Source organism: Bremia lactucae, linkage group LG5 (assembly GCF_004359215.1).
Source record: "Bremia lactucae strain SF5 linkage group LG5, whole genome shotgun sequence".
Lineage (NCBI taxonomy): Eukaryota > Oomycota > Peronosporomycetes > Peronosporales > Peronosporaceae > Bremia > Bremia lactucae.
In genome coordinates, this window is record NC_090614.1 from 2,079,941 (window position 1) to 2,102,066 (window position 22,126).

Consider the following 22,126-nt stretch of genomic DNA (forward strand, 5'->3'; position numbering starts at 1 on the left):
ACCTTCGGCGCTGCCTGTGCATTAGCATCACCAGGTGCAGAGACAGATAATGATGTGTGTCTGGAGCGACTTTAGTCAAGAGATTTGCAAATTCTCTTGAGGTTGCTGGATAAGTAGGGCGTTGCGCCCCTACTGACCCCGACCGTTTTTTTGCTGCCCGCCTCGCTGTTGCGATTTCGCAACAACGTCGGACCCGCGATCGTTGCCCTTTTTTCAATCGGTCCAAAATTCATTCAGCACCTTTCGGTGCTGGGCGTGGGGCACTACACTCATGAGCGTAGTGTCCTAATTTTTGGCAGCGATGGCATTTCTGCGATCGCTTAGTGCTCGAGGTCTCTCGCTTTCGACGTAAGAGAGGTCCATGGGTTCTGGACCTCCTACCTCGTGTCGTCTTGGAGGATGATACGATGACGAATTAGCTTGAGCCTGTCTCAAGCTAAAGTCCTTCCGTTCCGCAATGGATATTGCTTCTTCAAGCGTATCCAGTTCCAAGCGGAACAGCTGGGTCTTTACGGGACCATTCCTAAGACCTTGCATGAACACCGTAATCAACGTGTGTTCATGGACTGGGTCATTTGTTATACAACTCGCTGAGAGTCGTATGTGCTGGGCATGTGCGTAAGCATTACGCTTGCCTTGCTTGAGTTTCAGAAGCTCTGAACGAGCTCTGAACTCAGCCCTTGGCGATTCAAACGTCTGTTTGAGCCGGGCTTTAAAAGCCTCTAGCGACCCAAACACATATGGTTCGCGCAACTTAAGGCCCAATGCCCAAGTTTTGGCACGACCTGCCAAATTTAATTGAGCGAATACGACTTGCATTTGCTCGTCGATGATGTGACGTGCACTTATGGCATCGTCCAACTCGACAAACCATCTCAAGAGGGAGTCTTCTTCGACTCCCCTATACTTAGAGATGTCAATTTTTAAGGTTTCGGGACGACTCGTCTGCGTCATCATAGGTACAGGGGTCTGTACCTGTTGTAACCTTAACAGTTCTGCCTGTTGAGAGCCTTGCTGATTCAGTAAGGCTACCTTCCCCCTTCATCTCGTCAAGTTCATGTTGTATGAACTTGGCGATGGCTAAATGGAGGGCATCTCTGTCCAAATTGGACAGCATTGCCAAGATGACATCGTTTCCTATGGTCGAACTCATTCGTTCGACCGCACTCCTTTCTATGTCACTTAGAAAGGAGTAGCTTTCACGCGAAACGTGATGCGTATTCCCACTATCATCTGACATGTCCATGTTAGATAAAGGAAATGTGGTCCTTGGACAGTCTACAAAGTGCTACCAGGTGTAACGGGGCACTACGACTTGAACTACTTCAGTACAAGTCCACTTCGCACGGTTTCAGTTGCGAGTGGTGGCATACGTCACTTCACGTACACTAGTACGTGCAGAGGAAGACTTCTCTTTAAGACAACTAACTTATAGAGGGTTAAATGAAAAGTGTATGCTGATAAGTCTGCGGGGTAAATAGATATAATGGCCTATACCTATTTATGGATAGGATTTTTGAACATGACTATATAAAGTAATATCCTCCAAATATTTTCTACCTTTTAGATAATATAAATTGTTAATTTAATGTAACTGTACACCCCGTTACATGCTGGGTCTAATTACTTAATTTAAGTGATTGACCATCCCCTTAAGAACACCAAGTGTACTTTACGGGGACTGTGTGAAATAAGGGCAACTTTCGCCCGTCACAAAGTGGTTTGTGTAACATAGAGCAACTTGAGCCGGTTACACGAACCACCCACCATTTAAATTTGGCAGGTTGGCCTTTGCCATTTCACAGGCATTACCTTTATAAGACGACCTAAGTATTTATTCTGTATCGCTTTGAATGCTTTCTATTATTAAACGTCTGACCCCTTTCTTAACATCAAATACTAATCTAAGCTCACATTTCTTCGATACGTTCGAGCACTTCATATTCACCTTTGCAATTTCAAAAACGTTAAACGCTCACTATGGTGCTGACGAGCTTGCTTCCAAGCCTAATTTGCAGGACTTGCGAGATAAGTCAAATAAAGCGCCATAGTTTGACCAATTATTCCGACAAGATATGATCGTGTTGCGGCAAGAGCCAATGCACATTGCAAAAAGCAGAATACTAGAACCCACCAGCTAGATTCAAACTACAATATGGATAAACCGAGACAGCAGGTGGACCTTTCAGGACAGAGACTTGCTTGAGGCTATCTTTATTGCGTTGGTAGCCTCTACGTATTGTGATATTGCAATGTATCGAATGTTCGTCATTCAAAGAGCTAAACGACTAAAAGCTCTGGGTTTTCCATGTAGGCTTTAAATGCCTGTAAAAATTGACCTGCAATGACGTCATCAACCACGCGACGGTCGGACGACAGCGTCACATTCATAAGAGTGGCAATCCGCGGCTCCGGACTGATTCCTTCTACGATCTCAAGAGGAGGCAGCACTTCTTTGCGACCGCCACCAACGGCTAGAATACAAGCCTGGGGCGGATTGATTACAGCTCGAAACTCATCAATGCCGAAGCTACCGAGGTTGGACACAGTAAACGAGCCGCCTTGAAACTCCTCAGGCTTGAGTCGGTTCTGACGCGCGCGGGCCACAATCTCCAAGAATATTTTATTGATGCCGCTGAGTCCAAGAGTGTCCACTTTAGGTACAATCGGAGTAATTAGACCCGATGGAGTGGCGACAGCTACCGAGACGTCGACACTCGAATTTGGCTGCACCCTTTTTGTTTTGTCGTCAAAGAAGCAATTGGCTTCAGGGACATCACGCAGCGCAAGGGCAACGGCTTTGAGAATAAAGTCGTTAATTCCGACTTTCACATCGTGTTTGGCTTTCAGTTGCTTGCGAAATTGTAGCGTGCGATCAATTTCGCAGTCAATGCTCGAATAGCTGTGAGGAACGTCCTGCTTGGAGGCGGCGAGGCGTTTGGCAATGATCTTGCGCATATTCGAAAGCGGGACATTTTTAAACGCGACGTCAGTAGTTACCGCCACGGGCTGTGAAGTCGGTGCTTCAGGATCAGATTTTGTCAAGGACTCCGGTGGCGGGTGGTTGTACTCGGGAAGTAATGAGCGTTTTCCCAGAAATTTGATTAGCGGCACGCGATCGCTGTGTGTCGTTTCTGGGAAGACTGTGGTAGCAACTGAAGCAGTTTCAGGATCAGTTTGAGGTTTGATGTTGAAGTCGACCGAGAGCTTGGCTAGGTCTCCGCTTTCAAGCAGACTCTTGTACATATCCAAGTCCTCCACCGTGTACGCGAGCAGAGTTCCAATGGGCAGATCGGCAGAGCCTTCAGGACAAACGATTTTAGCTATAACTACATCGTCCTGCATCTCGTAATCGACGACGGCCTTGTCCGTCTCCACCTGGCATAGCACATCACCGGCATTAACTTCTTCACCCTCTTTCTTAAGCCATGTCGATAGCGAGCCTGTCTCCATCGTGGGTGATAAGGATGGCATTGTGAGAGGTGAAACACCCTCGGGTAACGAAGAGAAGAAAACACGCAATAAAGGTGCCGCGCGGCGCCCGATAGCTAGTGCCTGGAGAGAGCGGCCTAGGAGTACGCGGCGCAACATGTTACTCGGTCTGTGGTGGAATGCGCTCCGACCAAATATTTTATTATTTGTGGGGTAATGTTAAAAAAAGTCAAACACCAAAGCTTAAGCTTATGTATTTTCACGAAAATAAAAATTATACATGGTTGGAGCATGCCGCACATGTAATTTTTTCGTCTCCGGCAAATGCCTGCATAGAAGCTACTGTTGCGAGCCAGTACTACTACTGATGGTGAAGTCGATGCTGTGAGTGTGCATTCGTCAAATACACATCTTTGCAGCAAAGTCTTAGCAGACAAGAAGGTTAATGAATTTGACGATTGTGCTGTCAAAGCCTAAAGCTTAAAACTTGGTCTAACTTTGTCAGAATTGAGTCGCCGATACTGTATAGCGAATCTTTTTACTACACGTCAACATGAAATTAAGAATGCTATATTAAATCTTTGTGGCGATAGAAATTAAAAAATGAAGCTTCCAAAGTTGCTCGACAATGAAATGTTATTCAAAACCTATTCTCGTGTAACGGGGTGTATCGTTACATGAAATTAACACTTAAGGATATTAATGAATACCTTTTATTATCTAAAAGGTACATAATATTTGGAAAATATTACTTTACATAGTAATATTCAGAAAGCTTATCCACTAAAAGAAATAGGCCATTATATCTACTTGCTCCACAGTCCAGTCAGCACTGGACGCGCGCAAACGGAGAGACAGAGAAGACTTTATTACATGTTTTGTATAAGTATATAGTTAAGTTCGTATTAAAAAGGTAGAAACAGAAGAACTTAATTATATTAAATACAATTTACTTTTAACCCTCTTTTAAAGCAAGTAGTTCAAAAGAGAGTCTTCCTCTGCACGTTCTAGTGTACGTAAAGTGACGTGAGGCACCACTCGCACTGAAGCAGTGCGAAGTGGACTTGTAACGAAGCAGTACAAGTCGGCAGTACCCCGTTACACTCGTACCATCCAGCACGATTCCGTACCCTTTAGCTTTGGGTAAAACTTAATTTTATCTAGTGAGAAACTTGATTTGTTATCATGGAAAGAGGTAGCTATCGCAATTCGTCAAATTCGACGGCTTAGCAAAACCCTCTCAATTTATTTTCGTGACATTTGTAGGCGGGCACGTATTAATGCGGCCACGCTCTACTTAAGCACACCCTAGCACAGCGAGTAATTGGTTTAATCGTCTACTCTCGTGTGCCGTGAGGTAGTTGTGGTGGGCGCCTAAGTGACCTCACCCAACGCACCAAGTACTTTGGTAAACGTGTCATGACAGAAGCAGTGATCCGACTCCTCATGAGCACTTACAAAGTAGGAAGAAAGTAGTTTTTCAGACTGATTTGTATTTATTCGTATCAAATATAAATACTCATTTTTACAAATCATAAAATGTCATCTTTATAGATAACACTAATATGTATTGTGAGCGTATCTTTTAAGATACCTCTCGTAACGGACGACGCTAGGCGTAGTCTCTCCTAATGTGAAAGCACCTGTGCATCACATGCACAAGAGTGGGTCACAATGTGAACCACATCCAAGTGGTGGGTGTAGTTACTTTATTTAAGTAATTGATTATCCCCTTAAGCACACAGTGTTCTTGACGGGACCGTGCAACATTAGGGCAACTTTAGCCCGTGATACCATCTCGAGCGGTTCCCAAGAGTCAAAACTCTTCGGGTAACCCTTCCATTGGACGAGGATCTGATACCTTTGCCTTACGGAGCGGTTGTCAAGCAACCTTCTAACAAGGAAGCGTTGATTCCCACCCGCATCCATCAGTGCAGGCGGCGCCCTATAGAAGTGGCGATCTGGACCTACTTCTCGCGGCGGTCTTATTAAGTCCGTTCAGTCGCGGGCGATAAGCGCTGCCGAACGACGTATTGCGGATCTCGAGGGTCAAGTCTTGCAACTGACCTCAAATCTTTATGATGTCCGAGCGAAGGCTCGTCAGGGTTATGAACGCCTGAAGTCTTGCTTGGACCTTCTGTAGAAGATAATGCTGAGGGAATCGCGTTACTCGCGTTACTCGCGTAATGTCCCTCGCTCTCCGAGTCCTTTTCGTGGTTGGAGTCGATCGGCTGAAAGTTTTTTTGCCTTCTCCGTCCCCCTCACACGATCGACGCTCGACTCACCGTCGGCGTCACCATCGGTCTCTTTAGACGGATGGGGTATGTGACCTTATTTGGGTCTACGTACCGTTTCAGGCGACCCTCGTAAAATACGGGGTGCATCTTCATGTATGGGGGAAGGGTGAGCCTATAATTTAGGTCTCCAACCTCTTCGACCACCATAAAAGGGCCCAATGAAACGCGGCAACAACTTCGTAGTACCTCCAGGTAGTACAGAAATTGTATTTTTAGGTAGGGTAGCAGTACTTAATAGTACCTTTTCACCCACTCTAAAGCGTTCAATTTTTTTGCGACCATTTCGGTCAGCATATTCTTTTGCATGTCCTGTGCGCTTGCCATTGCGTCAAGGGCTTTACGTGTGATGGCTAATCGCTCATCCACGAAGCGTTGAGCCTCGCTCAAGCTTTAAGCATCAAACTCGCCTGCGAAAACGCCGAGACGTCGGTCATAGGACGAAGTTTTATTGACCACTGCTAAAGTGACAGGGTCACTAGGGCAAATTTTTGTCGTTGAGATGATATCCTCGCGGGTCATCGTCATATTGACAAAACTATGTCCCTCTTTCGCACCGAGCATAGTGAGGGGCCCTCCCTCACTACGCCTCGGACTGCGCACAAACGAGACTGGCGTCCGAGGGTGGCGCATTCCGTCAATATAAATAGGTGCCTTGCCCGTACTGGCGTGGACACTTTTGTTTATAGCGAACTTCACAAAGGGCAGTTGTTTGCTCCATTCTTTGAGAGTTGCTATCGTGCGTAAGACTTCCGCCAAGACCCAATTGGCATGTTCTGTTTGACCATCGATCTAGGGATGATCTGCGGTCAAGATGTGGAGCTTGCTACCTAGCAGCTCAATCACATGTCGCCAGAACCTTGAGGTAAAACGTGGATCCCGGTCGGATACTATGAACTTGGGCATCCCGTGTGGTCGGTATGATGATCCAGGAACAAAAGAGCTGGCTCCTTGCCTGTGATCGATGTTTTACAAAGTGCTAAATGCGCCATCTTGCTCAGTCTGCCTACAAAGACGACGAGCTTCGTTCAACCCTTATGATCGGGCGGCATGCAAAACATGAAGTCCAGACTTACTCCGCATTGCTCCACGGCTAACAGCCAGATAACAATTGTGTGCGCTGCAGTTGTATCGAACTTTGGCGGGTCCATTCGAATGGGCCTCGGTTGATGCGGCCATGCAGAGAGCATCTCAAGAGTCCTGTTGAGAGCCTCGCTCCGAGCTTGCTCACGCCTCAGCTCATCCTGAGTCTGAATAACGGAATCCGCCGCAGCATGGCTCTGTACCTCGGACGCGGCTCTTCGCTGTCCGAACACGAATGCCTCAAACTGCTCCAACTGAGCAACATGTTGCTCAGGAGAATTGCACAGGAGCTTAGCCAGGGTTGTTCACCAAGTCCTGTGCCAAGTGCTCTGCCACCGCGTTTGTTTAGAGAGGCAGGGTTACCTTGCCTCTCGTGGAGGGACTCATTTACATGCTGTTTTTACGGTGCAGATCATGCCCCTACGGAGGCATACACCCTTGAAGAATCTCATTAGAGGACGCTCATCTCTTATGAGATGCGCGAAGGGATTGATTTCCTTTAATTTTTTTACGAGCGCGAAATGCGCTCGTTCCTGATGGGCTGTCTGTCGATAAGAATGGGACTTTTAGTACTGTCGAACGAGACCCGGAACGTCCATCATCAGTTGGGAACAAGGTTACCCGCGGGTGGATACTCTCGCCATCGAAAGAGGTAACTCGTTCAATTCCCCTTCACTCCAAGGTAATTAAAGAAGCGTTTAACTAGGACACGCTTTTCACCACTCAAATCCGGCAACGGATCCCGTCGTCGCGAGTTAGCGGTGCGGGTCGATGATGTTTCTCGTGACCAGTTGAAATTTGTGCGAAAATTGCAGTTGATAAACTGGCGAATGAAGCGACGTATCGGTTCCTTCAAAATGAGCTGGTGACAGCTCATCAAGAGTTCTCGTCCTTTGAGGATGCAGTGGAACGTATGGATCGTTAGAACCAGACTCTGTTTTGAGACTATCCTGCTTTGGTTCAGGACCATCAAGCTTTGGCAGATGTCTTAGAATGTTCCAGTGTGATTCGGAACCGGAAGAAGCCTCGTCCTGATGGCACGTGAATTCATTGCCTTGACGGTGCAGTACACGAAAAGAATCGATATACCTGGGTAGTAATTTATTGCTGCCCACTTTCGTCACTACATGTTTTGGTAGGTTTACGGTTGACAACAGGACAATATCATTAACACTAAATGAAAAAATCTCTGCTCTTCCATTTTCGTCAGAGTTCTGTTTCTGTCGGTCCACCGCATCAGCGATTAAATCCTGTACGAAACGAACCTCCGCTTCTCTACTCAACAGAAATTCTCCTGCCGACTCGCTTTAGTTTCTGTCTTCAGTGCGACGGGTGTTCACTGCGGATATGTCATTCTTCTCATAAGAAAGAGCATTGTTGCTCTCACTATATTGTTTTCTTGATGCTAAATATTTCGGTATCATTATCAAATTCAGGAATAGCATTATCGCTATCACTGAGTTTGTCCGATTTAATGTTGATTGAATTGACATTAATATCCTTCGCATCGACCGTAGAGTCAATGCGTGATGAGGTCACCCATAACGCTCCTTGCTCGAGCGAGTCCCTCCCTTCAATAAGAGTCACTCTCAACAGTAGGTAAACGTGGATGGCGTTAGCCGTTCACGATAAATGGTGTATGCTTTGCTCTGAATTGATGGCAAATTCCACCAGTGTCAAGAAGTTGCTCTAACTTGTAAAAGAGTGGACGTATCCGCGAAGTATCTCTTCGTGATACGATTTGCACATTCTTTCTGAGTATATGTTTCAGGATGTTCAGAAGTAGACATTTTCAACTGTGGTCCAAGTGATTTGGCCACAGATTGCCAAAACTCCGACGTGATCTGAGACCAGTTCACAAGGACACTCATGGAGTCGAACTATCGTGTCAACAAAGACACGAGCATAGCCTTTGGCAGCGATTGACTCCAGGGCTGCAGGAAGATTAACCATCTTGCTGATAAGATCAACAAGCACAATAATACCGTTGTTCATGTGACTGTCGTCGGGATATCTGAATACGAAGTCCATAGCTCACACGATGCCCACTTATTGGTCTCATATATGGTACATCATTGCAAATTATTATGGGTGGGAAGGAAGGCACGAGTTATGTCACCATCAATGGTCTGTAATACCATTGCGTTTTGTGTATGGATCCGTTGAGAATCAATTCGATTTCGACAATCCTTTCAAGAAGTATTGTGATGGATCTTTAAATTTATCCATAAGCCCTTTAAGAATCTTATTTTCTGGATAAGCTCGTCTAACGTCGGTAGTAATGTTGACGACGGAACAATTATTGTTGCAACAGTGGTCTTATCATTACTATTAATTTGCGCATCCGGCTCAAATCGGACCGGCGCGAAGGGATCTTAGTGACGACATAAAATCGTCTGTTTTATATTTCACGAAGAAGTTGTACTTCGTGAAGAAAGACAACCATCTCACCATAGCAAACGATTTACATCCTATTTTTATTGTTGGATTGTACAACAGCATTGCATTCGCTTTAAGGACTGATTCTTTTCCAACGGTGCTTATTTTTTTATATAGACGCGATCAAGTATCGGAAACTTTGTTTGCGAATGCGCATAAAGACACATGGTCCGTAGAAACCATGAATGGTCTAATTACCAAGCGATATACCCTAAACTTATCAAGTACATATCCGATGGCCAAGAAACCCCTTGTCATACACTTGACAATTGCTTTTAGCTGGTTGAAGCTGACGCAATTGACAGCAGACGACGCGCTCTGCGCCGTTTGTATCATATTACATTATCGCTCAGCCGATTGCAAAATCTCTGGCGTCACAGACCACGTTGAATTGTCTGCCTTGGTCCGCAATCGCCAGGAATAGATATTTATTTAAGATTTACTTGATACCCCCATAGGAACGCTAACAGTCAGCGCTCCATGACCTATTCATTTTCTTCAACAAAGAAGAAAGATGTGCTATCCATTTACTTCTTCATGAGGAAATGACCACTGCCTCATCACATACATATTTCGTACTTGGTATCAGGTCGATTTTTCGTCGAGTGTCTTTATCCTTGGGCTACTTGCACGGTATGGATTCAGAAAAGACACATTTGAATTCGATCAAATTCTTATAAACAATATTCCTTTAATACTCAAAGGATTAAGACGTTAGACTTTTGATCCGAGTCTTCACATCGAGGACACTTTCCCTTTTCGATGAGCTGCTGAAAACCCGTTCGCTCTTAGGAAATACTATTGCCGACCGAATATCGGCCACGTACTTATTATCTATGACAAACACACGCAGATCTGCTTGACTTTGCCACTACGCTTGTAACGCAAGAACAGTTTCCGTTCAAGCGTTAATATTTAAGTTATCTCCAAAGTTGACTACGGAGGCGCAACCAGATCAAGTGTATAATCTCGTACACTTGGTCTGTGTTTACTAAGACATTTGAAGTCTGAATTTCCTCTTTGGAATGTATTTCCAAAGGTACCTGGGAGAGTTTGACCACAGGTTGCTGGGGACTCTTCTAGCAGAATTTTGGGGACTTATTCCCTCAAGTCTTATTTGGAGGGTCCTCTCTTTTTACCTCGAGCTGTGGTTGCGCAACTACAGCGAATTCCTCTACGATCGACTCTCCAGTCGATCTAGGATTGTCGCACTGTCTCGTGTAATTAGCCGTTTAGTTTTTTGGATGTTGTTTTTGAAGCAAGCATCCTTGTTTAGTACCACTCAACTTATTCCGGAGTGGTCGATCTTCGACGCTGCCTGTGCTTGTGCACAACCGTCGGTATCCGACTCCACAGTGTGACGAGTTGTCACACTGAGGTCTTCTGCAGTCGTGCAACGCTGAACCACAAGTGAGTCCTTTGCCCTCACTCGTACAAAATCCACACGCTTGTAGATGCTCCAAGACGTTCATCAGATGACCCTCTGATGAACTAGAGGCAGGCATAAGCACGGCTTGATGCTGACAGTTTGTGCATGGCTCGTACTTACTAAGCCATGGTAGCCCAATAATGACTTCAAATTTGTCATCCAAATCCAGTACCATTTAATTTTATCGTACTGTTTACCCTTTAACGTGTATTGGATACAATTACGCGTTTCTTTACTGTTACAGATGCGCCTGATGCCAGGCGCACTGTCATCTTCATTAGAGGTATGTCGCGCTCAATAAATTTGAGTCTGCGAACTTCTAGCGATTGGCGTCGAATGGAATTGTTTGACGCTACACGATCGACTAAGGACTTAAGTGGCAATTTATTATCCACTATGCTTTTCAAGATGACGAGGTTTACCTCACTTAACCTCACTACATGGGGCAGTTACACACAATGCTGGTGTGTGAGAAGCAACTTTTGTCAGAAGGCCTGCAAGTTCTTTTGACGTTGCTGGTTCAGTAGGGCGCTTTGCTCCTACTGACCCCGACCATTTTCTTACGATCCGTCTCACCGTTGCATTTCGCAACAGTGTCGGATCCGCGTCATCCGCTGGTCGTATTTGGAGATCGATCGTTCCGCTCAGTGTTTCTTGGCACTAAGCGTGAAGCTACACTCATAGGCGTAGTGTTCCGTCTTTTGCTCAGTGTTTCTTGGCACTAAGCGTAAAGCTTCACTCATAGGCGTAGTGTTCCGTCTATTGACAACGATTGCATTTTTGCAATCGTGTGTGACTTGAAGAGCGAGGTTTCTCGCTCTCCAGATACGAGAGGTAAATACGATCTGGACCTCCGTTTTCTTGTCGTCTCAAAGGACGATGATCGCCAGAGTGGACGAAAGCCTGTCTCAGGCTAATGCCTTCCTGTTCCGCTACAGAGATCGCTGGGTCCAGTGTCTCTAGTTTGAGTTGGAATAGGTGAGTCTTGACAGGACCGTCTGCAACACATTTAATCAACAGAGTTACCTGTGTTTGTTCATCTATGGGATGACAAACAATAGAACTGACAAAAAATCCTGAATGCTGGCATAAGTGTGAAGATTAAGCTTGCCCTGCTTCAAATTCAGAAGCCTTGCTCGAGCCCTGAATTCAGCACGTGGTGGCTCAAAGGTTTGCCTGATCCGGATCATAAAGACCTCATACGACCCCAAAAAATTAACGGGTTGTGAAGCTTGAGCCGTAACGCCTAAGGTTTTATACGTCCGGCTAAGATGGACATGCCAACTTTCACTTTCGTCGCATAGTCATTGATGCGCGAGCTTCAATGGCGTCGTCTATTTTGAATGGGAGTCACCTTGGACTGCCCTAAACTTGAGGCTCCGATCTTTGAGCTGTTGGGTCGACGCGGAAGCGTCGGCCTGCTAGCAGCATGTGAATGCTGCTCTCTCAACAGGTCTAACTTCTGGCACCTGTTCTCTCAACACCTCTGCGTGTTGAGAGCCTTGCTAGTGAAGCATGGCTACTTATTTTCAGGCCCCGTCGATTTCATGTTGTATGAACTCGGCTATATCCGCAGTGTTGCTTGTCTCTTTGTACAGCGAACAATATGGCGCTAACGGCTGACCCGCCTACGACCGTAAACATGCGTTCGATCGCTCTCCATTCAAGGTCACTCGAATGAGTGGCCCTTTCATGTGTTGCATAATAGCCTTCTTCTTCATCAAACATTTCCATGTTGGATGGAATGTGCGAAGGACGTTAAACAAACTTCGAAGTGCTACCAGGTGTAACGGGACACCTTTTGCTAGTACTGATAACAGTACCAGTCAACCTCTTCTGATTACAGTAAAGGTGGGGTGCCTCTTCTACTTCGCGTACACGACGTACTGAGAAAGGTTCTAAGAAGCTAAGAAGGCTTAGCTACTAAGGGTAAATTCTAAGGCTTTAGAATTGAGAATTAGTTAAACTGTATTGATATATTAAGCTCTGTCATAATGACTCTTCGCTACAATAGTTTTATATACTAATAGCTAACTTTGCGATGCGCCTCCTTAAGCGACGCCTATCGTGTCTTGCAACAATTAGCGGGGTAGATTTGACCTTAAATCGACTTATCAAAAGAACTAATGTCTTATTGGGTCAACATAACCAGATTTGGTTATATAGGGAATATAAAGTCAACATTAATTAAAGATAATAATTTTGTACTTCTTAACTTATAGGAAATATTATTTTGAAACGGGACGCCCTGTTATATTCTCGCTGGAGCCATGTCACTCGGTTGTATACTTCTTTTTTGGCAATCATTTGTGATTAAGCTTCAGAATATCGCAACAAAGGATTTCTTGGTCGCTGTCACTGGAAGCAAATTTGCTTTTGCTACAAAATGGCGACAGGAGCTTGCAGGGGCTTTATCAAATTCTCTCTGCGCTGCAAGAATCCCGCTCACAGGAAGAGATTGTCTTGCTGTTGCGTTAATGAAAGTCAAAGCAGCCACTTCAACATTGAGTTCACGCCCCTCAAGCACGGTGGCGTAAGTATTCGAGGTCAGGACGAAGCAAATGAAAAGATGAGGAATGCACAACGTGACATCCGTTGCCACCCACTGGAGTCTTTGATCGCTCCATTCTTCCAAACAGGATAAGTCGTATTAGACGTAATAGACGAAGTAGCGCGCCCACGCAAATTATCAACCTGTTATTAGGAGGAGATATCTGGATACCGAGCCTAACAAAGCGTACTTAATACGCAAGCAAATCCCGCTACTGATTTCTACCTGAAGTGCATACAAGATAGCAAACTAATTTGAGCTGACTCCAACACACCTTCCTCCGAAGGTAGTCACTTCGGAATATTGTCCAGGGTCATGTCAATCATGCAGCTTAACTTCTCTAATCGGCTACTGTTGAGAGCTTTTGGCATCAAATCTGAAGGCTTAATATCAGTCTGCACTTCCATAATTCGGCTGTCCTTTGTGCCACCAGATCTTAAGCATAGTGCCAACGCAGCTCAATGTGTCATGTGCGACGGCTGTATGGTGGGTTAGTCGGTCGCCATTACAAACGCTGCTTGATTATAATGCCGAGTCGTAGCCATGTGCGAAATACTTTTATTAAAATTTTTTGCAGACCTTGTTTCTCCATGCATGCCTCGCATGCTGCAACATATCTGCCTCGGCAGTTGATTGCGCCACAATACGTTGACGTCGAGGAGCCCACGCTATAGCATCGCCTGCGATGCAATGCACATAACTAGTCACACTTTTTGTGGTATCAGGTTTATCACTCCAATCCGGGTCGCAATATCCATCAGCAGTCAGCTTGCCACTCATTCGGATTCTTTAGTACATGCGTAAGCTATTACCAGGATATTAGTACCAATAACATATCGCAATAATCTCTTGGCTGCACGATGTGCTGTTGGGTTGGGTTTTGCACCTATCGGCTAAGCTGCCCAACGACACAAGCTAAGCCTAGCCTCGTGCATCTCGCCAGCAATATCAAAGATTCAGTTAGTTCACGATACGGAATTATTTTACCATTCGCTGGTGATTGCTTGCGTTGCGCAGTATCCATGTCCTTTAAAGTCAATCGTAATGTTATTTCCATCGGAATTTTAACAGGGTGCGCGTCGTTGAAGTTAATCGCTGAATAATTTATCCACAGTGTAAGGTTTTAGATTAAATGCATCTTTGTAGTGTATTTCGAGCTGTAACGCTACCGGCAGGACAACAAGCGCGATATCCCTCTAACGAGGATGACAGTGCGCCTACAAACCGTGACAATCCACATCGTTTTCTCATTCTTCTCTCGTAGGCTCACCTGTATAAACTTCCGTAGGCATAGCTAATAAGAATCCACGTTGGGAATGCTAAGGTAGCACGCCTAAGTCCTGGTATTTTTTTCAAGAAGTTGAGTCATACCATTTTGGTCGTGAGAAGGTTAGAGATGGTCATGGCTCTAGATCCGACACATAGGTAGAATCTAATTTTTCCTCCTCCACCACAACCATTGGTGGATTTCCACGGTGGTCAATGCTTTCTGGTGAATCTTGATACAACTATAATTCTGTTTCTCTTCCACGCCTGAATAAGTGTTGAGGAATCCTTAATCGTAAATTTCATCGTCCGTATCCGGTCTTTAAAACATTTTATCTTGAAATCAACATTCGCCGTAGCACGCAGGATGTCGTCAACGTAGAGAAGAATTATCGCGAATTCGCCGTCGTGCTTGTTGTATACAAACATGGCTGAGTGCGACACTGCCTGAATCCAAAATCGATAAACCAGCCTTATACTTTCAAATTCCATTCACGCCCGAATTATTTTAACTCATAAAGGGCTTTATTGATGACGTAATTGTGTTATTTATCTTGCACGGGTAGCTTTCCAGCGAATACAGGGAGTTTATGTTGCCTTGTTTAATGGAAGCTTCAACTGTATACATACTGCTACAAATAATCGAAACGTAGCCATGCGAGCCACTGGACAAATGTCTCCATGTAATCATATCCAAGACGTTATTTGTTGTTTCACATAACAATCCGGGCTCGAAATTTGACGACATTGTCCAGATGGTCCGTTTGAAGGTCAAATATTCACGTAATCTTGATTGTTTTACTTCCATTTGGCATTTCATATTTGCAAATCATTCCTGGTACGCCTTTTTCTTTTAGCGCTAATAATTCCGGATACATTGCCTCTTTCCATTGTCTTATACACATTAATGCCATTGCCGCACTTAACGTCGTGGTATCCTTACATATCTTGCTTTAATGCGACCGTCATCTCACATGTCGGTATGAAGTGATCGAAAAGACGATTTGATCAAACAGTCATCAAATGAACCGAACTCATCAAGCCCCAGATTTTCTCATGCTCGCTTTTGTGTCCACCTTGGGGCGATTTCTGCCGCGACTTCTTCTTATCTCGATGTCTCGCAAACTTATGTGACCAATGATTTGTTTCGGCACAATCATAAATTCATTTTTCGTTGCAGGTACCAATTGATAAATTTCATCGTTACTTTTAATTTCGAGCTATCAGCCGGAGCAAATAAGTAGTCGTAATCTGCCAAATTTCTCAGAGATGCTTCAGTATCCATACCTCCAGCCATGTCCGTGGCATACCCCACCTTTTCAGCAAAATAACTATTTCCGACAATTTCATTGCCCCAGTAGATTCGTCAACGAAAGATGCGTCGTTCTATTCTCCAATTAAATCATAGCCACAAGAAATTTTATTGTAGGCGGGCACGTCGTAATGCGGCCACGCTCTACTTAGACACATACCGTAGCACAGCAAGGAAGCGGTTGAACCTGCTATTCTTGCGTGCAGTGAGGTAGCTGTGGTGGGCGCGTTAGCGATCTCACCCAATACACAAAGTACCTTGATTAAGAGTCGTCACGGGAGCGGTTATCCGGCTCTTCGTGCGCACTTATCAAGTAGGAAGTAGTTTTCAAACTGATTTGTATTCAATACAACTAAATACAAATACCTATTTTTACCAATTAAAATGTTACCTCAATAGATAATACTTAATATGTATTGCGAGCATATCTTTTTAGATACCTAGCGTAACGGATGACGCTAGCCGTCCTCACGGATGACGCTAGCCGTCCTCACGGATGACGCTAGGCGTCATCCCTCCTAATGTGAATGCACCTATGTGCATCATACAGAAGGATTGGGTACAAATGTGGACCACACCCGAGTGGTGGGTCTAATTACTTTATTTGAGTAATTGACCATCCCCTTAAGAACACCAAGTGTACTTAACGGGGACTGTGTAACATTAGGCCAACTTTAGCCCGTTATACCATCTCCCCCTTAAATATCAAATTTTAAATTTTAAATTCGTCAAAGAGGAGAGAGGAATTGCGAGCAGGTTTGCGTGCCGCAAGTTCACTCAATTACTCTAGCGCTCGTGTTTCCATAAACGGCGCCAAAGATGCCACCTATGCGGAGCCACGTTTGTGGGTCGTCTGCGAAGACGCCCACTCAACCTCACACTAAGCGCACGCGGCGCGTTAATTCGCCGGCCGCGTCAAATGCCTAAGACGAAACGCCGACAGCTACCGCTGCTGTCGCGTTAACAGAGCTAAAGGATCCATCCCACTTTAACAGTGAGGATGTTGATCCGTCGCTCATTGTCGACTACAGTGAGTCGACACCGTTGCCGTCACCTCATAGTAGTGATGCGGACAACAAGCTCATAAGGAAGGATTATGGCGCATTATTGCCCATCCAAACTTTTCTCTTGGCTCACAACATGGAGACAGCAACATAATGAATGCTGTCTCGTCGTCTGCTCTGACAAGCGCAGGGACAGGTAATGAGAGCGCTGCATATAGAGGCAGCTGCTTCTCCAATGGGTATAACCACAACGCCTTATGCTCCGACCATGATCCATAATGGTTCTGATATAGAGGATTCGGAGTCTAAAGCTCCGCCGATGACACGTGAACGTGCTCAGTCGGTGTCACAAGCCAGTCGTTTAGAACGTGGCTATGTGACGGGTGGCATACCAAAGATGCCCCCTCCATCTAAATGGCCTCGTTTAAACGGGCCAAGAGCGTCGCTCCTAGAGCGCGGTCTTGTAGACACAAATAATTATTATGGCGTCTTTAAATCATGGAAGGCTCAGGGAAAAACGTTTGGGCGTATTTTCCTGATCTCGGTCGTGTTGCGTTCAAATGAAACGCCCGGCCAATACGAGGCGGAATTCCTGCGCCGCATTCATCCGCATTCCGATGCGATAAAACAGCGGTCGCAGCGTATTAATTTCGCCTGCTTGCGTGTGAAAGAAATCATGGGTGGTACTGTACCCCTGTTCCTTCTCACAAAGCTCCTTCTGCTAGTCCATTTGAAACTAGCGAAAAGGCCTCAGCTGGTGCTCCGTTTCATAGGCAGCCACCAAGCCGGGCAAATCAATACGTAGGATATCGATCGGTTTCCAAGAGTCGAAACGCTTCGGGTAACCTTTCAATTAGACGAAGATCTGATACCCTTGCCTCAAGGAGCGGTGGGCAAGCAACCTTCCAACAAGGAAGCGTTGAAACCCACCCGCATCCATTAGTGCAGGCGGCGCCCGATAGGTTTGGCGACCTCGCCCACCTTTTCGCGGCTGCCTTACCTTCGTCCGTTCAGTCACATGCGTTAAGCGCTGCTGAATGACGTATTGCGGATCTCGAGGGTCAAGTCTCCCGACTGACCTCGGATCTCGTTGATGTCCGTGCAAAGGCTCGTCAGGGTTATGAACGCCTGAAGACTCGCTTGGACCTTTTTGAGATGATAATGCTGAGGGATCCGCGTTACTCGCGTGATGTCCCCCGCTCTCCAAGTCCTGTTCGTGGTGGGAGGCATCGGTCCGATAGCTTTTCGCCTTCACTATCCCCCTCACCCGAACGACGCTCGACTCACAGTCGGCGTCACCATCGGTCTCCTTATCCAGATGGGGATATGTGACCTCATTTGGATCTACATATTGTTTCAGACGACGGGGGAAGGGTGAGCCTATAATTTAGGTCTCCAACCTATTCTACCGCCGTAAAGGGCCCAATGAAACGCGGCAACAACTTCGTAGTACCTCCAGGTAGTACCGAAATCGCAATTTTAGGTAGGGTAGCAGTACCTTATTGTGTGTTTTCACCCACTCTAAAGCGTTCATTATTTTTGCGACCAATTCGGTCCGCATATTTTTTTTGCTTGTCCTGTGCGCTTGCCATGGCGTCACGGACTTTACGTGTGATGGCTAATCGCTCACCCACGAAGCGTTGAGCCTCGCTCAAGCTTTAAGCATCAAACTCGCCTGCGAAAACGCCGAGTCTTCGGTCATAGGACGAAGTTTTATTGACCACTGCTAAAGTGACAGGGTCACTAGGGCAAATTGTTGTCGTTGAGATGATATCCTCGCGGGTCATCGTCATATTGACAAAACTATGTCCCTCTTTCGCACCAAGCATAGTGAGGGGCCCTCCCTCACTAAGACTCGGACTGCGCACAAACGAGACTGGCGTCCGAGGGTGGCGCATTCCGTTAATATAAAACGGTGGCGCATTCCGTTAATATAAATAGGTGTCTTGCCCGTACTGGCCTGGACACTGTTGTTTATAGCGAACTTCACAAAGGGCAGTTGTTTGCTCCATTCTTTGAGAGTTGCTATCGTGCGTAAGACTTCCGCCAAGACCCAATTGGCATATTCTGTTCGACCATCGATCTAGGGTTGGTCTGCAGTCATGATGTGGAGCTTGCTACCTAGCAGCTCAATCACATGTCACCAGAACCTTGACGTCAAACGTGGATCCCGGTCCGATACTATGGACTCGGGCATCCCGTGTAGTCGGTAAACATGATCCAGGAACAAGAGAGCTGCCTCCTTGCCTGTGATCGATGTCTTACATGGTGCATAATGCACCATCTTGCTCAGTCTGTCTACAAAGAAGACAAGCCCTGTCCGACCCTTATGATCGGGCGGCATGCCATACATGAAGTCCAGACTTACAGACTTCCAACAGTTGGTTGGAATCGGTAGCGGCTTCAGTGGCGCACTGCTGGACGGTGCAGGCTTAATGTGCTGACACTGTTCGCAAGAGCGAATATAGTTGGCCACCCATCTATATAGATGTGGCCACCAAAATTCCTCTGACACTCGTAAGAAGTCTTTTCACGGCCCAGATGCCCACTAGATGCCGCATCATGGTGCTCGTGAAAAACATCAGCTTGAGAACTGTGTCATGAGGCTCATAGATTCTCAAGGGATCACAAGGTGACAGCTGATGCAATAACAGGCCATCGCTGCAGCTAAAGCGATTTACATTAGCTTTCAGGTGCGATGGAAGGGAAACCTTTCGTTCACCGAAGTGATCCAACAGCAGGCGACAGTGGTCGTCCTGACTGTAGCTCTCTTTTATCTCAGAGGTGAATGAGCTCGTTACGTGGAATGCCTTCATGGCTGCCAACGTTGACGGCTGATATTGTGCTTTCGAACTATACAAACTTTCCTGGTGTCTAACCTCGAAGTCTGGTCTGCGCGATAAAGCGTCAGCCAAGACATTCGACTGACCCGGCTTATATTCAACTTTAAAATTAAATTCAGAGAAGTATGTGAGCCATCTTGTCATTCTAGGCGAGATGTGCGGTGAGTTTATTGCGGTCCGCTGTGATGCGTGATCCGTANCTTACTGACTTCCAACAGTTGGTTGGAATCGGTATCGGCTTCAGTGGCGCACTGCTGGACGGTGCAGGCTTAATGTGCTGACACTGTTCGCAAGAGCGAATATAGTTGGCCACCCATCTATATAGATGTGGCCACCAAAATTCCTCTGACACTCGTAAGAAGCCTTTGACGGCCCAGATGCCCACTAGATGGCGCATCGTGGTGCTTGTGAAGGAACATCAGCTTGAGAACTGTGTCATGAGGCACAAAGATTCTCAAGTGATCACAAGTGACAGCTGATGCCATAACAGGCCATTGCTGTAGCTAAAGCGATTTAGCTTAGCTTTCAGGTGCGACGGAAGGGAACCTTTTGTCCACCGAAGTGATCCAACAGCAGGCGACAGTGGTCGTCCTGACTGTAGCTCTCTTTTATCTCAGAGGTGAATGAGCTCGTTACGTGGAATGCCTTCATGGCTGCCAACGTTGACGGCTGATATTGTGCTTTCGAACTATACAAACTTTCCTGGTGTCTAACCTCGAAGTCTGGTCTGCGCGATAAAGCGTCAGCCAAGACATTCGACTGACCCGGCTTATATTCAACTTTAAAATTAAATTCAGAGAAGTATGTGAGCCATCTTGTCATTCTAGGCGAGATGTGCGGTGAGTTTATTGCGGTCCGCTGTGATGCGTGATCCGTATAAACCACAAATGGCTCGGTGACCAGTAGGTGCACGCGAAACTTGACAAGATCATACTTTAATGAAAGTAGCTCTTTGTCATGCACGGGGAAATTCAGTTTCGCGGCTTTTAAAAGCCCGGAATGTTAAAAGATGACACGGTCAACGCCGTCGTCATCCTTCTGCCTGAGCGCGCTGCCGATTGCAAAATTACTTGCATCGCAGACGACGCTAAAGGGCTTATCCGCGTCTGGCAATGCCAAGACCGGTGCCTCTACAAGAGATTGCTTCACTGATGTGAACGCATCTTCTTGTTCGTTTAACCTAAGCCATTCTGTGTCCTTTTTAAGGAGATCAGATAGAGGTTTAGCTTGCTTCGCATAATTCTTGCTACATTTATGCAAGTAATTAGCGAGCCCTAGGAATTGGCGCAAATCAGTCACATGCCGTGGAATTAATTATTCCTTTACGTTTTAGTTTTACCTTGTCTGAGTCTGCTCGTACACCATGTGTACCTACGATGCAAACTAGCTCAGGTATCTCAGGGACCCCCCTATGACGCACTTTTGCAAATTGACGTAAAATTAGGCGTCCTTCAAAGTCTTCAACATAGCGTCTAAAAATGTGGCCACGCTTTACTTAGACACACACCCTAGCAAAGCAAGGAAGCGGTTAGACTGTCTTTTCTTGCGTGCGGTGAGGCAGATGTGTTGGACGCGTTAGCGACCTCACCCAACGCATTAAGTACTTTAGTTAAGTGTCGTCACGGGAGCGGTATTCCGGCACTTACTTCTTTTGGCTTCAGTGGAGGGCTCAGTTTTGTCTCTTTGTTGGCCTAAGGCCGAATCATCAAGGGTGCAATATCCCTGAGATACATGGAGCACGAATGCCTCAATCTGCTCCAACTGAGCAACATTTTGCTCAAAAGGACTACCCAAGAGCCTGGCCAGGGCTTGTTCACCAAGTCCCTGCGCCATATTCCCTGCCCCCTCCCGATGATGTTCGGACGACGTGACCACCTACACTCGTTAGCACTTGAAATCCTCCTATTTTTACCAATCAAAATGGCATCTCTATGGATAACATTTTAATATGTATTGCGAGTGTATCTTTTTAGATACCTCGCGTAACGGATGACGCTAGGCATCATCTCTTTTAATGTGAATGCACCGATGTGCATCACACACAATGGTTGGTTACAAATGTGAACCACACCTGAGTGCTTGTTTCGATCTCTCGGAACACGGCTGACTATGTCAACATCCGATCGCCTAGAAACGGATGGTCAAACAGAACGCGTAAATCGCGTCCTCGAAGAGATACTTCGAGGTTACGTCCAATCGTATCCGAATTGGAGCGAGTTATTACCGATGGTAGAATTCGCCATCAATAATTTGGTGTATGCGTCTACAACGCATACACCGTTCTTCGTGAATGGCTTACGCCATCATCGCATACCCACCCAATTAGAGGGATCCTTAGCTTAAGGGGGGTGGACTCGCACGAGCAAAACCATTTCTGGCTCATGCTCATCACGCGTCGAAGTTAACAACGACGCGAGTGATGTCGATGTCGAAGATATCGACATCGAAGATGAGAAAGGTCTCATGGCAGTGC

At 46.0% G+C, this 22,126-nt stretch overlaps 1 protein-coding gene across 1 annotated transcript; it reads right to left on the reverse strand.

The window, feature by feature from the left end:
* Positions 1 to 2,280: 2,280 nt before the first annotated feature.
* CCR75_009348 (uncharacterized protein) lies at positions 2,281 to 3,591 on the reverse strand (the record flags this gene model as incomplete). Its single annotated transcript, XM_067967389.1, has 1 exon — positions 2,281 to 3,591. One exon carries the CDS (start codon positions 3,589 to 3,591, stop codon positions 2,281 to 2,283), a length of 1,311 nt encoding a protein of 436 aa, XP_067821183.1.
* Between the last annotated feature and the right edge of the window lie 18,535 nt (positions 3,592 to 22,126).